Genomic DNA, 17,386 nt, shown 5'->3' with positions numbered 1-17,386 from the left:
ATTACATCTGGGCTTGGCCCGATAATTAGATGGGTGTTGGATTATTATGGTATTGCTAATTAGATGGTCCATTTTGGGTTGCTAAAATTGAACCGAACTAAACAAACATCTAAATACAAATTCTATATTCCGTTTGGTTTAAACTCATTAAGATCAGAACCAGATGTTTGATACCAACATACATGAACCCTTGTGGCTTACATAATCTTAATACACATCGGGAATGAATCATATTCCGTTTGTTTAGCAATGGGATTAAATATATTTTAGGAGTTTTCAAGGCTCATAAAACAAATGATGAAAGACAAAGATAAAATTATTTAGCAAAGTTTTTAGCAAAGTTTGAAAGACAGAAGTTGAGTTTTAGGTTTTACAGAGAAGTAGAGATTAAAAAAAAAACAAAGATAAAATTATTTAAAATTCAAATAAATCTAGATATAATGTTGTGTGGGAAAGAGAATAATAATCCGAATGATCAATCAATAAAAACATATGTAATCCGGAGTTGGTTTGTTGCAACTATTCCTCAGTATTTTTTTTATTTAGTCTATACTTCTTCTTTATATAGTTTTACAGCCAATATTTGGTAAATAAAGGCTTTGTTTAACGTTTTGATTCAAAAAAATTACACAAACTAATATGTACAGTCTCAAAATAAGTATACATGCATTTTGTCTCTAATATCTTACACACCAATCATAATTCATAGCATATTATGATGGTTCATATATTTCAGTTTACATCAGTTATAATACAAAATAGTCTATAAGTTTTTTACAAAGCTAGTAATTATTATGAATTCCAATGATGCCAACAACTCAAGTCATTATCAAACTGAATGCAAATATCTAACAAAAGCAAAATTTTAAACAAAGAAAAAACAAAGTCTTCACTCAAACATGAAATAAATAATACGACCACTCAGCATGCATGAAGTGAGTGGAGTAGTCATTAATGAACCAAAGTCTGATATTTGAAACGAAAGAAAGCATAGTCTTTAGGTAAACATAAAAATAGAAATTAAACGCAGCAATAACGATCACTGCATGAGAAAATAGTCTGAAGCTGATTTAGCCACTCTTGGGGCGCTTGGCTTCTCCGGACTCAAGACGCTCAGATGCTTTCCTAACCATATCACCCGCAGCATCTTCGAAGCCTCTTGAAGGATTAGCCTTTTCTTCCAAGTGTTCTATGGGCTGTGGAGCTTCTGGCGGGAGTATCTTGGTGACAGTCAGGGTTTGAGTCTTGCCTGTCAAGTTATGGTCGGAAACCTTCACAATGAATCTGCGCTTCTGCCCTATTGCATCAAGTAGAGCTTGCGGCACCGGCACGCAATGGTCAGCATCCACACCAGCATTGGACTAACGTTAAAAAAAAATCAAAATCAAATAGGTATTACTTCAAATAATATCACGCTATGAATAGTCAGGTATGAAATTACCTCAAAGTAACTGGCAACTAATTCTGACGCATGCTTCCCGGTCAACTCTTTGCCAGCATCACCAAGTTCAACAAAAACTGCTTGCTCACTCTCATCATAAACAGAGATCTTTGTGAGGTACCTGCAATGAAAGAAGATTAACTATTAGTACTGACAAAACGAAAAAGAAAATTTGTATACAACACTTACTGAGCAACGCCGGTAACTTCCCTTTTCCCACACTTCTTGCTGTTACAAATCAGAGAGGTAGGCCCTTTTACTGCCTTACTATTACATCCTCCGCAAGAAATGTAATACCAGGCAGAACCCTGGACAACATCATCGATAGTTGCTGTGCATTCAAACCAAGCAACCTTCATGGTATAAAAAAAAACAATCTTCATCAATAATCAGGAGCATGGAAATGAATGTTTAAAAAAAAAAAGAACAACTCTTATATACCTTAGAACCTTCCTGCTTGATGTAAGAGAATATCTCCCCTAGAGTCACTGTCTAAGGCTTGGTAACGACCTCAGCAGCAACCCTATTAGCAATGTCTGAGTTAGAGCTCAACCTGAGGAAAAACGGAAGCCAAAATTATGTTAGAAATGAAATCGTGTAAAATGACAAAGCAAAATTTGCATGAAAATAACTGAGCTCTCAAATGAATACCATTCAAGATAATCTTTGCTAGGCTGGACATCAGCATCCATGAACACTCGAGATGATGACATTGTAGTGAGAGCGAGTGTTCCTGCTAAAAAGTATGAATAAAGATGACTATCTGTAATATAATCTCTGTCTCAGCTAATAAAAATAAAAAGACCTAATACAGTTAAATTTGTGATACGACAGCTAAGTTATGGATGTGAGCATGATGTTTTATAAGTGATATTCTAACCTCCAAGGTGTTTGGGGTTCACAGTGGTGACTAACAGAACGATTGGGGTGCCGCCATAAGATTTGAATTTCTGGCAGAAGTCGGATGCAGCCTTGTCCCATATGTAGAGCTTCATCACTGGTCCACTACATAAAATGAAACAATCACATATTAAGGACAACTCACAATGAAAACATCTAACAAATGGACAAACTTACTCATGTGTCTGAACATGAACACATATATGCCGCTTCTCTGAGATGTCAACCTCGTCAAGAACATTATGGTCAGAGATAGTCTGCTCATTCACCAGCTTCATATGGCCAACATAATCTGTTATAAAATCAAAGAAATCTGCATACATCAAACTTCTAAATCAAACGTAACTATAAAGTGCTCATCAGTTGTTCAAATATTTCAATTACTCTAATTAACGAACAAAACTCAACGGACTAATACTCGTTTTAGGTGATCAAATATATCTAAAGATTTAAGCAAAAAATCATCAGTAATCCAACAGACTTACCATAAAGGTCACCCTTAGAGTCGCAGTTGGCCCTAAACTCCTCATAGCCGTGAAACCTGAACCTATCCTCTGGAAATGGGACCGGAGGGTTATCAAGAACCGCTAAATCAGAATTCCAGGTGAATGAGACGGTGGCGATATGATCAGCAACTCGATATTGAACTTTGCTTCTGGACCCGAAGAAGTTGTTCAGCTTATACACGACCCCATCTGTCAGATCAAAGGTCCCGACCCGTCCGGCTGGAACAAAACCTTGAATAGCAGTCCCCTATAGATAATATCAAAGCATCGATTAATATAGATACCATCTCAATCGAGCAGTATTAAACCTATAGAAAAAAGAAAAAAAAAATTGAGACTGACCTCTTCATCGATAAGAAGCATCTCTTGTCCGATGAGTGTTTTCGTGAGTGGATTTCGAGCCTCCCAGAAGTGAATCAGACGAAACCTCAACTCCGCTTCGCGTGGGCCGAATGAGACATCTCGGAATAACATGACTTGGTCTGTATGCACGGAGGAGAGATCGGTAGCAACGTTTGGTTTCACCGGAACAGGAGATGAAACATCAGTCTTCGCAATCGCGGAGGAAGCGATGGACTTCCCATTTGGTTTCACAGTAGCAGAGGAGGCGACGATCTTCTTGCCGGTCTTGCGGTCACTGGAGTCGGGGGAGTTGCCGGTGGGTTCCATCGGTTGAGTGTCTTGAGTTTTTTTTTCTGAGAGAATAATTTCGATGGAGACATAAGATAAGAAAAGAGATCTATAAATAGAAAAATTGAAAGGAAGGTGAAAAGAAGCCATTGAAAGAGTTGAAAAAAAGTCTTGATTAGATCAATTAGTGATGAAGTAATCGTCTAAACGGATTTGCAGAGGAGGGGAAAGGAAGAGGTGGAAGTCGAAAGGTAGGGGAAGAAGGAGTTGGGTTACACCGTCTCTGCGTCTCCGTAACAACACAATACAGGTGGGCCAAAATAAACAAAAGCCCGAACTTAGTGGGTCGAAAAATACACCCGAAGCCCAACTTGAACCAAGTCGTTGCTGACATGGCTGAACGCTTATTTTTTACTGGATGAATTTCCAGTCCTACGTGGACCATTTCAGAAAGTTTAGTATTTGCCTTTTAGTATAGTTAGATTAGTAACTTAATGTCAAGAATTAAATAGTCTAATGCGTTTGAACAGTATCTACTATATAATATGGTGGTTGATGTTTAAAATGCTAAATTGTGATCGACACTGTTTAATTAGTATTGTGTTTATATATCTTATTTTTGTCGACCTGTTTATATATCTAACTATTCTCATAACACATATTTCATCTTCATCAGCATTATTTTTCAAAGTAAGGTATTAAATTATACTGTACAAACTAAAAAAGGTTAAGCAGATAGGATATTTGAATCACGTAACCATTAATCTCAAATTTAAACGGATAATGATTCCCTCTAATTTCATCTTTAACTTTAATAAAAAGATTATCCCTTCGATAATTTATTAAATGTCAAATCGTTTTGTAATAGAAATTTCATGTCTTTTAATTTTTGTTTTGTTTCTAATTGTTCCTTTACCTTCCCTTCCTTCTCTTCTCGCTAAGCACCCACATAAAAAAAAAAAAAAAAGTTTCCTCGATTAGTTGATCTGCCGCTGGTCTCAAAATCTCTCTCCAAAGATCTCGAGTTAGAGGGAGAGAGATGCATTGAAAAAAAGGCAGAGACTTTTCCTGTTTCGTGTCACAGTAAAAGGAACCTCGAGATGTGTTGAGAGCTTATCATTGTTGGGATTCTCCGGTTGCTTGATTTTGTCGGTAGGGTAATCTTTTGTTTTATTTGAATTCTCGAGGGACTTAAAGCTTCGGAGATGAGTGGGTGTTTGCCTTGCTTTGGATCTTCGGCTAAAGACGCTGCTTCTAAAGATTCCGTGAAGAAAGAAGCTTCAGCTAAAGCTAAAGACGCCTCTGTTACTCAGTCTCACCATGTCAGCTTAGGTGACTACTTTTTTTCATTACATAACTTCGGGATCTGTTGAGTTTTCGTGTCTTAGATCGATTTAAGCTTCTGGGTTCTCATAAAGTTTGTACCTTTGGTAATTAATGAGTCTGTGGACTCTGTTTCGTGAGATCTGATGTGTTTAGGAGCTTTGGTTAAGGTTGTGATACAATTTTTAGCTCCAATTGTGGTTTTTGTGAATGGTTATTACAGTTTCTGTTTAGTTTTCTATACATGGAATGTAATTAAGAGATGCCAAAGTAGATTGCAACAAACAAGGAATCATAAAAATGTTAGCTTTAGGTTTCCAGATATAAAGAGGGTTCTAAATAAGGATATGCTATGTACTTGTAGAAATGAAGACATGTGAAAGTCTAATACTTTCTTTTATTTGTAGACAAATCAAAGTCTAAAGGAGGTTCTGAACAAAAGAAGGAGCTAACCGCTCCAAAAGAAGGGCCAACCGCTCATATCGCTGCACAAACGTTTACCTTCCGTGAGTTAGCTGCCGCCACTAAGAACTTTCGACCGGATTGTCTTCTTGGAGAAGGAGGTTTCGGACGTGTTTACAAGGGTCGTCTAGAGACTACAGGACAGGTGAAGTTCTTGAAACTCAATCAACACAAACATCCTTTTATTTTCTCATAAATCAAACTCAAAGTTTGTCTCATTTTTAATGTTGTGCAGATAGTAGCTGTTAAACAGCTGGACAGAAATGGTCTACAAGGAAACAGAGAGTTTCTTGTAGAGGTTCTTATGCTGAGCCTCCTCCATCATACCAATCTTGTGAATTTGATTGGTTATTGCGCTGATGGTGACCAACGTCTTCTTGTCTACGAGTATATGCCACTAGGATCCTTGGAGGATCATCTACACGGTAAGCAAATCAATACTTTTTACTTTGTACTCGAAACTACCATATATAGAAACTACTGCGTTGTATAGTGATATATTAGGAAAGTTATTGTTCTATGCGGTGCATGTGGTAATTTAGAACTTTTGTTTGTTTCAGATCTTCCACCAGATAAAGAGCCTCTAGACTGGAACACAAGAATGACAATAGCAGCAGGAGCAGCCAAGGGACTAGAGTATTTGCACGACAAGGCGAACCCGCCTGTGATCTACAGAGACTTGAAGTCATCTAATATTCTTCTCGGCGATGGATATCACCCAAAGCTATCTGATTTCGGGTTAGCTAAGTTAGGTCCTGTGGGTGACAAAACACACGTCTCAACACGTGTGATGGGCACATACGGCTATTGTGCACCTGAATACGCCATGACGGGGCAACTCACGTTGAAGTCTGATGTGTATAGCTTTGGAGTTGTGTTTTTGGAGCTTATCACTGGTCGGAAAGCGATTGATAACGCTAGAGCGCACGGAGAGCATAACCTCGTCGCATGGGTACGTTTAAAAATCTCAACTTTTGCATTTATCACTAAAAGAGAAAGTCTCAACCTTTTGCATTCTGTTTTGCTTTGGTTACCACAGGCTAGGCCGTTGTTTAAAGATCGTAGGAAGTTTCCAAAGATGGCAGATCCATCACTGCAAGGGAGGTATCCAATGCGTGGTCTATACCAAGCGCTTGCGGTTGCAGCAATGTGTTTACAGGAACAAGCAGCGACAAGACCACTGATCGGGGACGTGGTGACAGCTCTAACTTACTTAGCTTCTCAAACGTTTGATCCCAACGCGGCAAGCAGTCAAAACAGTAGAAGTGGTAGCGGTGGTGGGGGGCCGCCGTTTATCAGGACGAGAGATGAAAGGAGAAGCATGGGAGATGGGAGTAGCTTGGATAGTCCTGCAGAGACTCGGAGCCGGTTAGGGTCACCAGCGACTCACAAGAACTCTCCGGATTACAGAAGAAGGGATATGGTGAGGGAAGTGAATGCGGGATCAGAGGCAGGGAGCGAGAATGGAGGAGGGTCAGGGAGAAAATGGGGGTTGAGCGATGTGGAAGGGACAGAGTCACAGAGAGGGAGTCCGGCTAGTGTTGGGAGGGGAACGAGAGGGACTCCGAGGAACCGTGATTTGGATAGAGAGCGAGCTGTGGCGGAGGCTAAGGTGTGGGGAGAGAATTGGAGGGAGCGGAAAAGAGGAATCAATGGGCCTGGCAGCTTTGATAGTTCAAATGATTAAAAAAGCTTTGTATGTTTGAAAAGGTTTAGATAAATTGTCTTTATGGGAAGAGGCGAAGGAAGAGAGGGTTCTTATGAAACATTTGTTGAGTCTGGTCGGGTCGGTCAGTTGTCGGATTTGATGTCTGAGTCAGAAGAGAGGCTCTTCAATATCGTGGTTGAAGCTCAAGAACATGATGCGAATGATAAGAGATTGGGCAACTAGGAGGGGATGAAAAAGGGTTGTTTTTTCAAGTCGTTTTTTGTTTCTTTTTAAACGGGTTGTTGTATATGTAATATGGGAGGGAGAATTTGAGTCGATTCTGATGTTGTACTATTTTTACTGTATCATGTGTTCTGTTCTGTCTATGCATTCCAGTCTACCAAAAGAAAGAGAAGTCTTGCCAGCTTCTAACTTCTTCCATTGTGCTAACCTGCGGAGAGACCTACGCTCTGTGTTCTATTCGAATCCGACCACTATAGCAGAATTGAGATGCAAGTTTAAATAGAACTACAACTGCTAAAATTAGGAATGTGTTAACACAGTGGTTCTACTAAAGGAAAAGAGAAAGTAGGATCAAAGATAATCAAAATAATGAGGGTTGCGAATACAAAATGTTAGATCGGCCTTTGTCACAGCTAAACCAATTCTCTGATTTGTAATCATTCCTAACTAGAAATAACCACAATACATTATAATCTGCATAGCGGAATAAATTCATCTAGGCTCTCCTTATTTCCTACGTTTTCCCTGCAGATACATGGAGGTTTCGAGTTAGGATCAAAACTACACAGGACTTGTTTTATCTAACAAATTGTCTGGTTTGCATCACTTAGCAGCAAAATAAACAAGTCTGTATATTGTAAACGATTTGCTTACCGAGGTCACAAAATCATCCATTGACAGCTGCTTTCGCTTCTTCACGAATGTAGGGCTCTCATTTGCTTGACTACCCGAAGCTCGCTTTGAAGGTGTTGCATTCTGAAACAATTTATAAAGCGTATCATCAGATGCTCAATAACTAAACAACAAAGCATGAATGTGAACTCTTAAGACTTTCTTCCAAGCCTCACCTTTGCAAGCTTCTTATCCCTACGGGCTCGCCTCTCTGCCTCATCATGCTCTTGGTTCTCTTTCTCAATCAGCCGGATCAGCGTGTCGCATCTCCTGGCCAGTTCTTGACTTGAACGGGATTTTACAAACCAGTCAAAGCTAAACAACGGGGATGTCTTAAAAGCTGTCTTTAGTTCATCCCAGTTTCCATACCCAAGCTTATGGACCATGCATACCTGTTAATCACAAGTTCCTCGGGTCAATGTCATCCAAAATCTTAACCCACACAGAGTACAAATATAGAGGGTTAAACAGATATCAGACCATGAAACGGTCACACTCTTCATTGTATAGCTTCCCTTTGTTCTGACCATACTGAATCTTCAGTTCCAGCCACGGGTTCCTGTAGCGGTCCAGTTTCTTCCCAATAGCTTTCATGATTTCATCTTTCCTAGAGATTCTTCCTTCCCCTTTCTCAATATTCTTGATGATTCTATCGTAATCTAAGGTCAGAGGTAAAATCTTACTTAGCATAAGATTCTTCTGCGACGCAAAATATCCGACCGTATTTTACAGCAGACACTCAAAAACTTAACAATATAAATTTTACTTACCATTTAGCTCCTTGTATCGCTCTTGGAAAACTTGAGCATATCGTTCAACCTCTTCGTCTGTTTTTCCTTCCATCTCAGATGCAATACTTTTTATATCATTCCGGCCATATTTCTCACAAGATCTAATGAAGCTGTTGAAGTCTCTTTTGCTCCATGTTGGGAAACCCTGAGGAAAACAATCAAACATATTATACAAAGGTCATCATTAAGAATGCCAACCCACTGTAAAATCAAGTGAATTCACTTGCCTCTTCCAACAATTGTTCCTTTTCTTCCACTTCTTCAGCAGTTAAGGGATCTCCAACTTCTGAGAAAGTAATTCTTAATCAGTAATAGGTTCAGTGGAGTCATATAAGGAGAGAGGAAACAGACTGAAAAAAACAAGCTTCACCTTCAGGTTCATCAGCTTCAACTGTGTCTTTCATCTGAGTTTTCTGATGTGTTTGCTGAAATCAAAACGAATGAAGATGCTATTACACCCTAAAACGCCTTTAAACTAAAAATTGCATAAATGACATGATAAGTCGATAGATCTTTCAAATAAAAACCCCACCATAAGGTGTCGCACTTCCTTTTCATACAGCTCGGTCAATCTCTGTGTGTTAAAGAACTGGAAATCATGCCTGGGGGATGGAAAAGAAAATTAGATATACAGGATAAAAATATCATCCAGGAAAATGGTACTTACAAATGGGGCATGCGCGGAATTCTAGGCTCTTTGGGTTTAGCTGGAGCACCTTGTCGCAATGTTTGCTTGAAGTATTCATTTTCAGAGTAGCTGAAGGGTAGGTACATAAAAGTAAGTATTTGAGGTTGGATGTTGTTGAGGAAGACATAATAGATCACATAACAAGAAAAGAAAGAGAAGAAGTAAATATTACTTGCGCTTTCTTTCTCTTTTTGGTGGATCATTCCAATTCTCACTCACAATTTTCTTAAAATCCAACTTGTTCTCATCCTACCAAACAATAAAGATATGAATTTAGTACAAAGATTATTCAAAATAGTGCATGTGAGTACCTTATTATCATCGTCAAAATCATAAAGGTCAGCAGCTGCAACAAACCGCAAATCACATTAGCCATGCAAGGGAGTTACCATTAAAATTAACACAAATGGTTACATGAGAAGCTTACGGTCATCCATTTTGAACTGTATTGCATCTTCAGTGAACTTCTTCATTTTCGCATCAAGTTCAGCAGTTGCCTCTTCTCCTTTGGCAATGATTCTGTCAATATCCTCATCCGTAATTGTGCTATCTTTAGAACTGAACACCATTTCAGCACCATATCTAACCATTTGGAGTAACTCATCCTTATTAACAGCTGAAAAGTATAGAAAAGAAACAAAACAATAAGAGACAATGCAAATCGATACAAGACCCGCCAATACATTTTACAACCTCAGTAGACAAACACTTACTTTTCTGTTCTGCCAATCGCCCTTGCTGAATTACCAGAGCATCAAGTGCCAATTTCTTGTAAGCTCTTTCAATCACTTTTTCCTCAATAGCATTCTGTAAATGGCCAATACAAAATTAGTTTTAGGTTCTGGATGCTTTTCCTACTTAATACACATGTGTAGAAGACTAACTTCTGTGCAGAACCGGAATACTTGAACTTCTTTCTTTTGACCAATCCTATGTGCACGATCTTGAGCTTGCAAGTCAACTTGAGGATTCCTGCCAGATTCCGCCCACCACATTTAGCAAGAAGAAAATACTCTTTCACAACAATAGACAAGAAAAAGCTTACCAGTCACTGTCATACAGGATCACAATATCTGCAGTAGCAAGATTGATACCAAGCCCTCCAGCTCTAGTGGATAACAAGAAAACAAATTTCTCACTTCCTGGCTTGTTGTAGGCTTCTATGGAAGCGTCTCGTTCGTCACCACCAGTATTTCCATCAATACGGCAGTACTGGTAACCACGATATATCATATAATCCTCAAGAATATCCAAAAGCCTTGTCATCTGATACAGATGAGCGAAATCATTAGACTAAGAGAACAAGAAGAATAGCACTCAAACAAAAGGAAACAAAGGAAGGAACCATTATTTGTTGTGTTAATTCCTACCTGAGAAAATATCAGAACCCTTGAATCGCGTTCCTTCAACTTGGGTAGCAATTTGTCTAAGAGAATCATCTTACCTGGAAACAAGAATCGCAACAGAAATTACGAAGACATTTAGCTACAGTGTAAAATTTGAATGCGATTCATACCTGAATTTGTTACAAGGTGATCTCCTGTGGTATAAGGGGGGCCAGGCTCTGCACCCTGAAAGAGATAAGGGTGATTGCAGCATTTGCGCAATTGCATTGCTATGTTCAACAGACGTTTGCGTTCTCCACCACCATTAACCACTTCAAGATCTTTCTGCAGTAGCGCCTTGTAGTACTGTTTTTGCATCTGCGACAAGCCAACCTTAAGTATCGTCTCCTTTTTTGGAGGCAAGCCTTTCTCTACATCTGATTTTAACCTCCGAAGAAGAAATGGTCGGAGAACCTAAAAAGATAAGAGTAAGCGATAAGCATAACAACAGAGAGAATAAAATCGATAACCACGAGTACATACCTTATGAAGTTGTTGAACAACTTCTTGCTGGTCATTTTCACCAGAAATTTGAAACCACTCATCAAAAGTCTCTGCTGAACTAAAAACCTCTGGCAGAAGAAAATTGAGAAGAGCCCACAATTCATGGAGATTATTCTGTATATAAGAAACAAATATGAATATATCAAATGAGAAGAGTATTATCTGAAACAGACAAAGTACAAAAGGACATAAGGAGCATGTATAAAGAATGTACAATCAAAACGACAATGTTCAAATAATCATGAAAAAGGTTGGTAATTATTCTAAATAGATTGAACAAATACCTGAAGGGGGGTTCCCGTGATAAGAAGCCGGTAATTGGTACTAAAAAGTCTCATCGTTTTTGAAAGAAGTGAATTCTCATTCTTGATTCGATGTGCTTCATCAATAATTATGTAGCGCCAGCTAAAGCGACGCAAGGATGTCTTCTCTTTGATAGCCATCTCAAAGCTTGTGACACAAACGTCGAATTTACCCACAACTAGCAGTTCATCACGGATATATCTCTGCATTGTTTAACGTATATTTCAGAATCCTAGCGAGCACACATAAATACAACCATGAAATGGCAAAGCATTTGTGACTCACCCTTTCCTCAGGATTACCAAGGAATTTCACGGCGCGCAGTACAGGACAAAATCGACGAATTTCATTCATCCAGTTACCAATGGTTGATTTTGGAGTAACAATCATATGAGGGCCATTAATTCCCTTGAATTCATGCAGGTAAGCGAGCAAAGAAATTGTTTGAAGTGTCTTCCCCAGACCCTAGACCATGGAACAAAAATGAGGTAATGATTAGCATCCGAGAAAATAGAGAGCTGAAAACCTTAGCTTATACTTGTATATGCAGTAGTTTACCATTTCATCTGCAAGAATTCCATTTATGCCATTCTCATACAATCGAATGAGCCAGTTTAAACCAGCCAATTGGTAATCTCTCATTTTCCCCTGAATACCTGTCATATGAATATTACGAAGATCAGAACTCTAAAGTTCAACCGAATTTACCCAGTAAACCTAGAAACTATGAGGTAGCCGCTGAGGTAATACGTATAACATGCATTAGAAAAGTGAGCGTAAGGTTTCATATCCTATTATAACTTCTGTTCAGTGGTTGCAATAACACTTGTGCGCCATTCTAGATAAAAAGAGCAAAATACAAGTACTTACAAGACGGTTGTGTGAGCAATCGTGTGCCTCCAGATCCAGAAATACCACCTTCTTCTTCCTTTAAACACTCTTGATCTTCCTCTTCTTCAGTTAATTTGGAAGCATGACGTCCCCTGAAGAGAAAGTGAAACCCAATAAGTAAGTTATGAGACTGTACTTATCATATTTCATGAAACGTCCAATGAATGACCATAATATATTTTGAGATTATTTACAATGCAACACACCTTCCTTTCCCCTTCTTCTGAGACGAAGATGGTTCACTTTTAGCAAAATGTGCAAATAACTCAGTTTGCTGCAGAAGATACGTCAGTCGCCCTTTTCCTTTATTGTTCTACACACATACAAGGATTGAGATTTTTCAATACCTCCGAATGTAAAAGACAAACAGCTCAAATCCTAACAATATTTTACTATCTTACCATGTCTTTATCTATGGAAGCATTTTGGGCGTCTAAAATTTGCTGAATTTTCTGCTTCTTCATCTTCTGCATCTCTTTAAGCCTAGCCTTCTCACGTTTCCTGATTTCAGCTTTCTCGTCATCTTCTTCATCCTACAGATGCCCATTAAATCATGAAAAGAGAGACCAAACATCCGCAAGAGTCACATCGATGTACTACCATAATATAATGAGCAACCAAGCAGCATTTGACTCCATAGAAAAAAACCTTTAAACAAGAGGAATCGAATCCCTAGAAGTCTATGACATGAACATAAACTAGATTTTCTATCCAACGAAGAACAATGGACACGATCATAAACTCGAGCTTAAGAGACGCCCTTGAAAAATCGAACACAAGACCCAAACACACCATTCATAATACATCTCAGAGGAATCCCAAACGAAACCCTAACTGTGTCTAAATCAAAATTTAAAATTTCAAGCAAAATCAAAGCGAATGCGAATCGAAAAAGGGGCGAACAGAAACGGAGAGCTACCTCGTCGGCATCATCTTCTACAGGGACAACCTCATCGTCAGATACAAGTGCTTCGTCGGGGGCAACCTCTTCCTCTTCCTCGTTGGAGTCCGCGGGGCGAGCAACGGCTTGGAGCTCCTCATCGTCTTCTTCCACATTGACCTGATCGTTAACTCGCTCCTCTTCCTCCTCTGACGACGAGTAACCCTCGTCTGAAGAAACTTCCCGATTCGAAGCTCTCGCCATGGACACAACGCCTCTCTGAGATCCCTGATTTCGGCCGAGATCGAGGGTTCTTTAAGACGGACGTTTGAAACGATACCTTTGGAGAGACGATTTTAACCCCGTTGATTCGAGAGATCTAATCTACGGCTTCAGATGTGCCACGTTGCTTAGTACATATAACTTCCCGCCACTTGAGAATCCCGCTTTGGACTTTAGTTTACACTAATGGGCCACGAAGGCCCATGGGCTCGACATTAGGTCAAACTCTGCTACGTAATTTAACTGCCTTATCCATTTATCCCGCCGAATCACGCAAACGACAGCTCAGAACTCGAATCTATGACACAAGCTACATCTGAAATTCCGATAATACCCTTGGTAAGAGGCCAAGACGCTTCTCTCCGACATCTTTGCGTATAAAGGATGAAAGTGGAATTTAAATTAAAAAAATGGTTCGTATGATCGTATCGCTTCGACGTTTCTTCCTCCTTCACCTTCTCCTTCGCGAGAGTCTTCATCGCATATCAATCACGCTCCTCCTATATAAGTCGCCGCTAATTTTATAGCCGGAGATAGTCTCCGATCATCGACCGATCGCTTGCTTTGATACTATTTTTTTTCGGGTTCTGAGATTCCTGGATTGGGTTACTAAAATCTCTTTATACAAGGTAAGCTGTTGTGATTATTTGCTTCCTAACTTGCTATGATTTAGCTCAATTTTTCGTGATTTTGAATTTGTGAATGTGGACCTTCTTGCAGAACATGGGACAAAAGAGATGGCTATTCTTGCTGGCAATTTTCGCTGTTCTTCTGGCATTTACAAGTGGAAGAGGTGGTAATGAAACTTCTGTAATGATTCTCTGTCTGTTTCCTTTCTGGGAATTTAAGTTTTGGGTTCTCCCTTTGAGTCTAGTTAAGATAATAAGCTTTGAATCTTAGGTGTAATGATAGTTAATTACATGTTCTGTGATGACTTTTTTTATTTCAAGTGGAACAAATCAATATATAAAGCATTAAGCATCAGATGCATAAGGGACCATGAAGATAAAAAATTAATGATTTCAAAGCCTTTTTGATACGGCAATCTTGTGTACTTGATAAATGAGCTGTGAGCCTATAAATGAGAGTTAAGAATGAAACAAGTGAATTTATGGTGACTTCTTTCTTCTAATTGCAGTTCTCAAGTTGAAGAGCGATGATGGTCAACATGTGTACAACCATACTCTCACTCTAACACTTGTGGAGTATGCTTCTGCGGTAAGCTACTATGGATGCGTAGCACTTGTCCTCGTGTTTTCATTTATAGTTGTCAAAGACTCGAAACTGTTAATAGTACTACTAGGGGAAAGAGAGTAAGCTGATGAATGAAGTTTGTTTATGTATGCAGGTCTATGTGTCTGATTTGACAGAACTATTCAACTGGACGTGTGAGAGATGCAATGGTTTGACAAAGGTATAGCCTTTGTTGAGGCAGATCACTGGTTGAAGCCACAGTATGTAAAAAACTTATAGCTCCAGTCGTGAATTCTGACGTGCTTTTGGATGGTGCAGGGTTTCGAAGTAATAGAGATAATATTTGACGTTGAGCATTGCCTACAGGTCTGTCGTGACATCATAAGCTACATCCGGACACAATGTCTTTAGTTAAACAGTTATTAATATCAGTAAGGTGTTACTTGTAACAACAGGCATATGTTGGTGTGGCAAAGGATTTGAATGCTATTATTATTGCATTCCGGGGAACTCAAGAACACAGGTATTATTCTCTGTCATTTGTAATCTAATAAGATACACATTTACCTAAACGTGGTTGATTGCTTAATCAGCTAAACATTTGTGCAGCATACAAAATTGGGTCTCCGATTTGTTCTGGAAACAGCTCGATCTAAATTACCCTGACATGCCAGATGCAATGGTACGCTTAAATGGCGAGTTTTGTCGTCAAGATTGTCATGTAGTAAGGTGGAATTTTTTAATACTTGTCTACGTTGGCAGGTGCACCATGGCTTTTATAGTGCTTATCACAATACAACTCTACGGCCCGCAGTTTTGGGTGCAGTACAACGAGCGAAGATATCCTATGGTGCGAACATCAACATCATTGTGACTGGTCATTCAATGGGAGGAGCCATGGCTGCCTTTTGTGGACTAGACCTAGTTGTAATCAAACTTAACTCTTAACCAAATTTTTATATATCTTATTGTTAAGGCTTTTGAAGTTGTTCATTGACTTTGATTTGGAATGTCAATCACAGGTAAATGAAGGAGAAGAAAACGTACAGGTGATGACATTTGGGCAACCTCGTGTTGGGAATGCGGCTTTTGCATCTTATTACAGTTTGCTTGTGCCTAACACCTTCAGGATCACGCATGAGCATGATATGGTTCCTCATCTACCTCCTTTCTATCATATTTTCCCTCAGAAAACATACCACCACTTCCCAACAGAGGTAACGTCGTTTTCTCAGTCCACTAGGTGTTCATCAGAATAACAGTTTTAGTATTAATCTACTTTGTGCAAAAAATCTGGCCTAGGCAAGCGTTTTTTAAATGTCTCAGAATATAATTTCTCAGTCTGGTTTATTGACTGTCTGGAAGAACCGATGGTGTGTTTCGGTTTGCAGGTGTGGGTGAGAGATCTCGGTTTTTCGAGTCTAGTTCTTGCTAGTGTGGAGAAAGTTTGTGACAACACTGGTGAGGATCCTACATGCAGCAGGTAACGAGCAATCCCTCTAAACAGTTTGCTGATATAGTTCCATTGCGCAAGTAGAAACTTAGGATTATTATTAACTACCCATCAAACCGGATCGATGACTATTGTTGGTCAGGAAACGTTGCAAGATGGCTTATGTTTCATGTTCTAGCTGAGTCACCAGACATTTTTAATGCGGATGATCCCAGTATAATAATTGTTTATCCTTGTTGTTTCAGATCGGTGGTGGGGAATAGCATCTCTGACCATTTAAAGTACTTTGGGATAGATCTAAGGTGTGAGACGTGGAGACAATGCACAATAGTGATGAGCCACGAGATGGATAGATTCAGCAGGAAAGATTCAAAGGGTAACCTAGTAATGTCACGGACACTTCCTTCCACGACTGTTAACGAAACAGAAGCTCTACTCGAAAATGGTAATCTTTAAAGTCTAGAGGTGTCGGTGGGATAGAGTCTTTGTCAAGCAAAGTTTGAAAGGGAAGGTTTTGGGAGACTCATATGTGGAGAAAGAAGAATGGGTCGCTGATTCTTTGTGGGGTCTAGAAAGAAAGTGTGTAGATAATAACAAAAGACTTTTGTAAATTAAAAGTCGTAGGATGAATAGCATGTAATAATGTATAGTTGTAATTTTTAATTAAGTCGTAGGTTTAAATCCATGTTCACATTGTTATTGGATCCAAATATGTAATAATGTATATGGATATTGATTGACATTTGGCTGATAAACCGTATAGTTTTGATGTTATCACTAGGAATGGGCATAAAATTCATAACCCGAAATCCGAACCGAACCGAAAAATCCGATCCGTACCCGGTCCGAAATGTAAAAAATATCTGAATGGGTCTTATAAGTTACAAACATATCCGAACCTAAAGTGTTATTAACCAAACCCGAACGGGTAACCCAAAAAATCCGAAAAAATATCCAAAAAAACCGATCTGAATATCCAAAATAATATACAATATAATTATATGAAACATGAATATATACTTCAAATATTCAATTTCATATTTATTTTGATATGGTATCTAACAATAAGTATTTAAAATTGAAATAACTACCTTAAATACTTAATTATATATAAATAAGTATATATTTCTTATGTTTTGCTTTTAAATTTTAGATTTTATTTCGGGTATATCTGAACTGATCATATATAA

The 17,386-nt window shown here is 38.8% G+C and overlaps 4 protein-coding genes across 5 annotated transcripts; 2 read left to right on the top strand and 2 right to left on the bottom strand.

Moving 5' to 3' along the window:
- Positions 1–1,070: 1,070 nt before the first annotated feature.
- Positions 1,071–3,516, bottom strand: LOC125592746. The gene is made up of 9 exons (XM_048768134.1): positions 3,190–3,516; positions 2,827–3,094; positions 2,519–2,654; positions 2,322–2,446; positions 2,093–2,174; positions 1,952–1,994; positions 1,631–1,794; positions 1,442–1,562; positions 1,071–1,361 (listed from the first exon to the last, which is right to left on the bottom strand). Exons 1-9 carry the CDS (start codon positions 3,514–3,516, stop codon positions 1,071–1,073), a joined length of 1,557 nt encoding a protein of 518 aa, XP_048624091.1.
- Positions 3,517–4,378: 862 nt separating this feature from the next.
- LOC106371925 (serine/threonine-protein kinase PBL27) lies at positions 4,379–7,296 on the top strand. The gene is made up of 5 exons (XM_013812040.3): positions 4,379–4,809; positions 5,208–5,407; positions 5,498–5,687; positions 5,823–6,214; positions 6,302–7,296. Exons 1-5 carry the CDS (start codon positions 4,683–4,685, stop codon positions 6,947–6,949), a joined length of 1,557 nt encoding a protein of 518 aa, XP_013667494.1. The 5' UTR covers positions 4,379–4,682; the 3' UTR covers positions 6,950–7,296.
- Positions 7,297–7,499: 203 nt separating this feature from the next.
- On the bottom strand, positions 7,500–13,599 carry LOC106371924 (ISWI chromatin-remodeling complex ATPase CHR17). Its single transcript, XM_048769030.1, has 25 exons — positions 13,307–13,599; positions 12,789–12,920; positions 12,594–12,700; positions 12,367–12,479; positions 12,055–12,152; positions 11,782–11,961; positions 11,478–11,699; positions 11,173–11,307; positions 10,821–11,103; positions 10,675–10,748; positions 10,350–10,570; positions 10,189–10,276; positions 10,018–10,111; positions 9,732–9,920; positions 9,616–9,650; positions 9,477–9,553; positions 9,284–9,373; positions 9,149–9,218; positions 8,987–9,041; positions 8,844–8,902; positions 8,596–8,761; positions 8,306–8,484; positions 8,002–8,217; positions 7,808–7,909; positions 7,500–7,678 (listed from the first exon to the last, which is right to left on the bottom strand). The coding sequence occupies exons 1-25, from the start codon at positions 13,529–13,531 to the stop codon at positions 7,661–7,663; spliced, it is 3,228 nt and encodes a 1,075-aa protein (XP_048624987.1). The 5' UTR covers positions 13,532–13,599; the 3' UTR covers positions 7,500–7,660.
- A 350-nt stretch (positions 13,600–13,949) lies between these two features.
- LOC106371923 (probable feruloyl esterase A) lies at positions 13,950–16,970 on the top strand. Of its 2 annotated transcripts, none has more exons than XM_048769032.1 (11): positions 13,950–14,178; positions 14,270–14,342; positions 14,688–14,767; positions 14,898–14,963; positions 15,062–15,109; positions 15,199–15,266; positions 15,353–15,425; positions 15,506–15,670; positions 15,766–15,960; positions 16,135–16,226; positions 16,442–16,970. In XM_048769032.1, exons 2-11 carry the CDS (start codon positions 14,273–14,275, stop codon positions 16,650–16,652), a joined length of 1,068 nt encoding a protein of 355 aa, XP_048624989.1. In that variant the 5' UTR covers positions 13,950–14,178; positions 14,270–14,272; the 3' UTR covers positions 16,653–16,970. The 2 variants fall into 2 exon arrangements, with proteins under 2 accessions (XP_048624989.1, XP_048624988.1); XM_048769031.1 differs by having other exon boundaries at positions 14,270–14,345.
- Positions 16,971–17,386: the final 416 nt, after the last annotated feature.

The sequence above is a fragment of the Brassica napus genome, chromosome C9 (assembly GCF_020379485.1).
Source record: "Brassica napus cultivar Da-Ae chromosome C9, Da-Ae, whole genome shotgun sequence".
Lineage (NCBI taxonomy): Eukaryota > Viridiplantae > Streptophyta > Magnoliopsida > Brassicales > Brassicaceae > Brassica > Brassica napus.
The sequence above is the reverse complement of the archived record's forward strand: the minus strand, read 5'-3'. Positions and strand labels throughout refer to the sequence as shown.

What these genes read in the sequence shown, in the direction of transcription:
- LOC106371924 (XM_048769030.1), bottom strand. Translation starts at nt 13,531, where the DNA reads ATGGCGAGAGCTTCGAATCGGGAAGTTTCTTCAGACGAGGGTTACTCG. An exon ending in AAAAGAGAAAGAAAGCGCAA is followed by an intron (nt 9,374 to 9,476) that starts GTAATATTTACT and finishes CCTACCCTTCAG; the next exon opens with CTACTCTGAAAATGAATACT. An exon ending in ATTCCGCGCATGCCCCATTT is followed by an intron (nt 9,219 to 9,283) that starts GTAAGTACCATT and finishes TCCATCCCCCAG; the next exon opens with GCATGATTTCCAGTTCTTTA.
- LOC106371925 (XM_013812040.3), top strand. Translation starts at nt 4,683, where the DNA reads ATGAGTGGGTGTTTGCCTTGCTTTGGATCTTCGGCTAAAGACGCTGCT. An exon ending in GTCTCACCATGTCAGCTTAG is followed by an intron (nt 4,810 to 5,207) that starts GTGACTACTTTT and finishes TTTTATTTGTAG; the next exon opens with ACAAATCAAAGTCTAAAGGA. An exon ending in CTTGGAGGATCATCTACACG is followed by an intron (nt 5,688 to 5,822) that starts GTAAGCAAATCA and finishes TGTTTGTTTCAG; the next exon opens with ATCTTCCACCAGATAAAGAG.
- LOC125592746 (XM_048768134.1), bottom strand. Translation starts at nt 3,516, where the DNA reads ATGGAACCCACCGGCAACTCCCCCGACTCCAGTGACCGCAAGACCGGC. An exon ending in GAAGTTACCGGCGTTGCTCA is followed by an intron (nt 1,563 to 1,630) that starts GTAAGTGTTGTA and finishes CTTTCATTGCAG; the next exon opens with GTACCTCACAAAGATCTCTG. An exon ending in TAGTTGCCAGTTACTTTGAG is followed by an intron (nt 1,362 to 1,441) that starts GTAATTTCATAC and finishes TTTTAACGTTAG; the next exon opens with TCCAATGCTGGTGTGGATGC.
- LOC106371923 (XM_048769031.1), top strand. Translation starts at nt 14,273, where the DNA reads ATGGGACAAAAGAGATGGCTATTCTTGCTGGCAATTTTCGCTGTTCTT. An exon ending in CTGACATGCCAGATGCAATG is followed by an intron (nt 15,426 to 15,505) that starts GTACGCTTAAAT and finishes CTACGTTGGCAG; the next exon opens with GTGCACCATGGCTTTTATAG. An exon ending in GAGGATCCTACATGCAGCAG is followed by an intron (nt 16,227 to 16,441) that starts GTAACGAGCAAT and finishes TTGTTGTTTCAG; the next exon opens with ATCGGTGGTGGGGAATAGCA.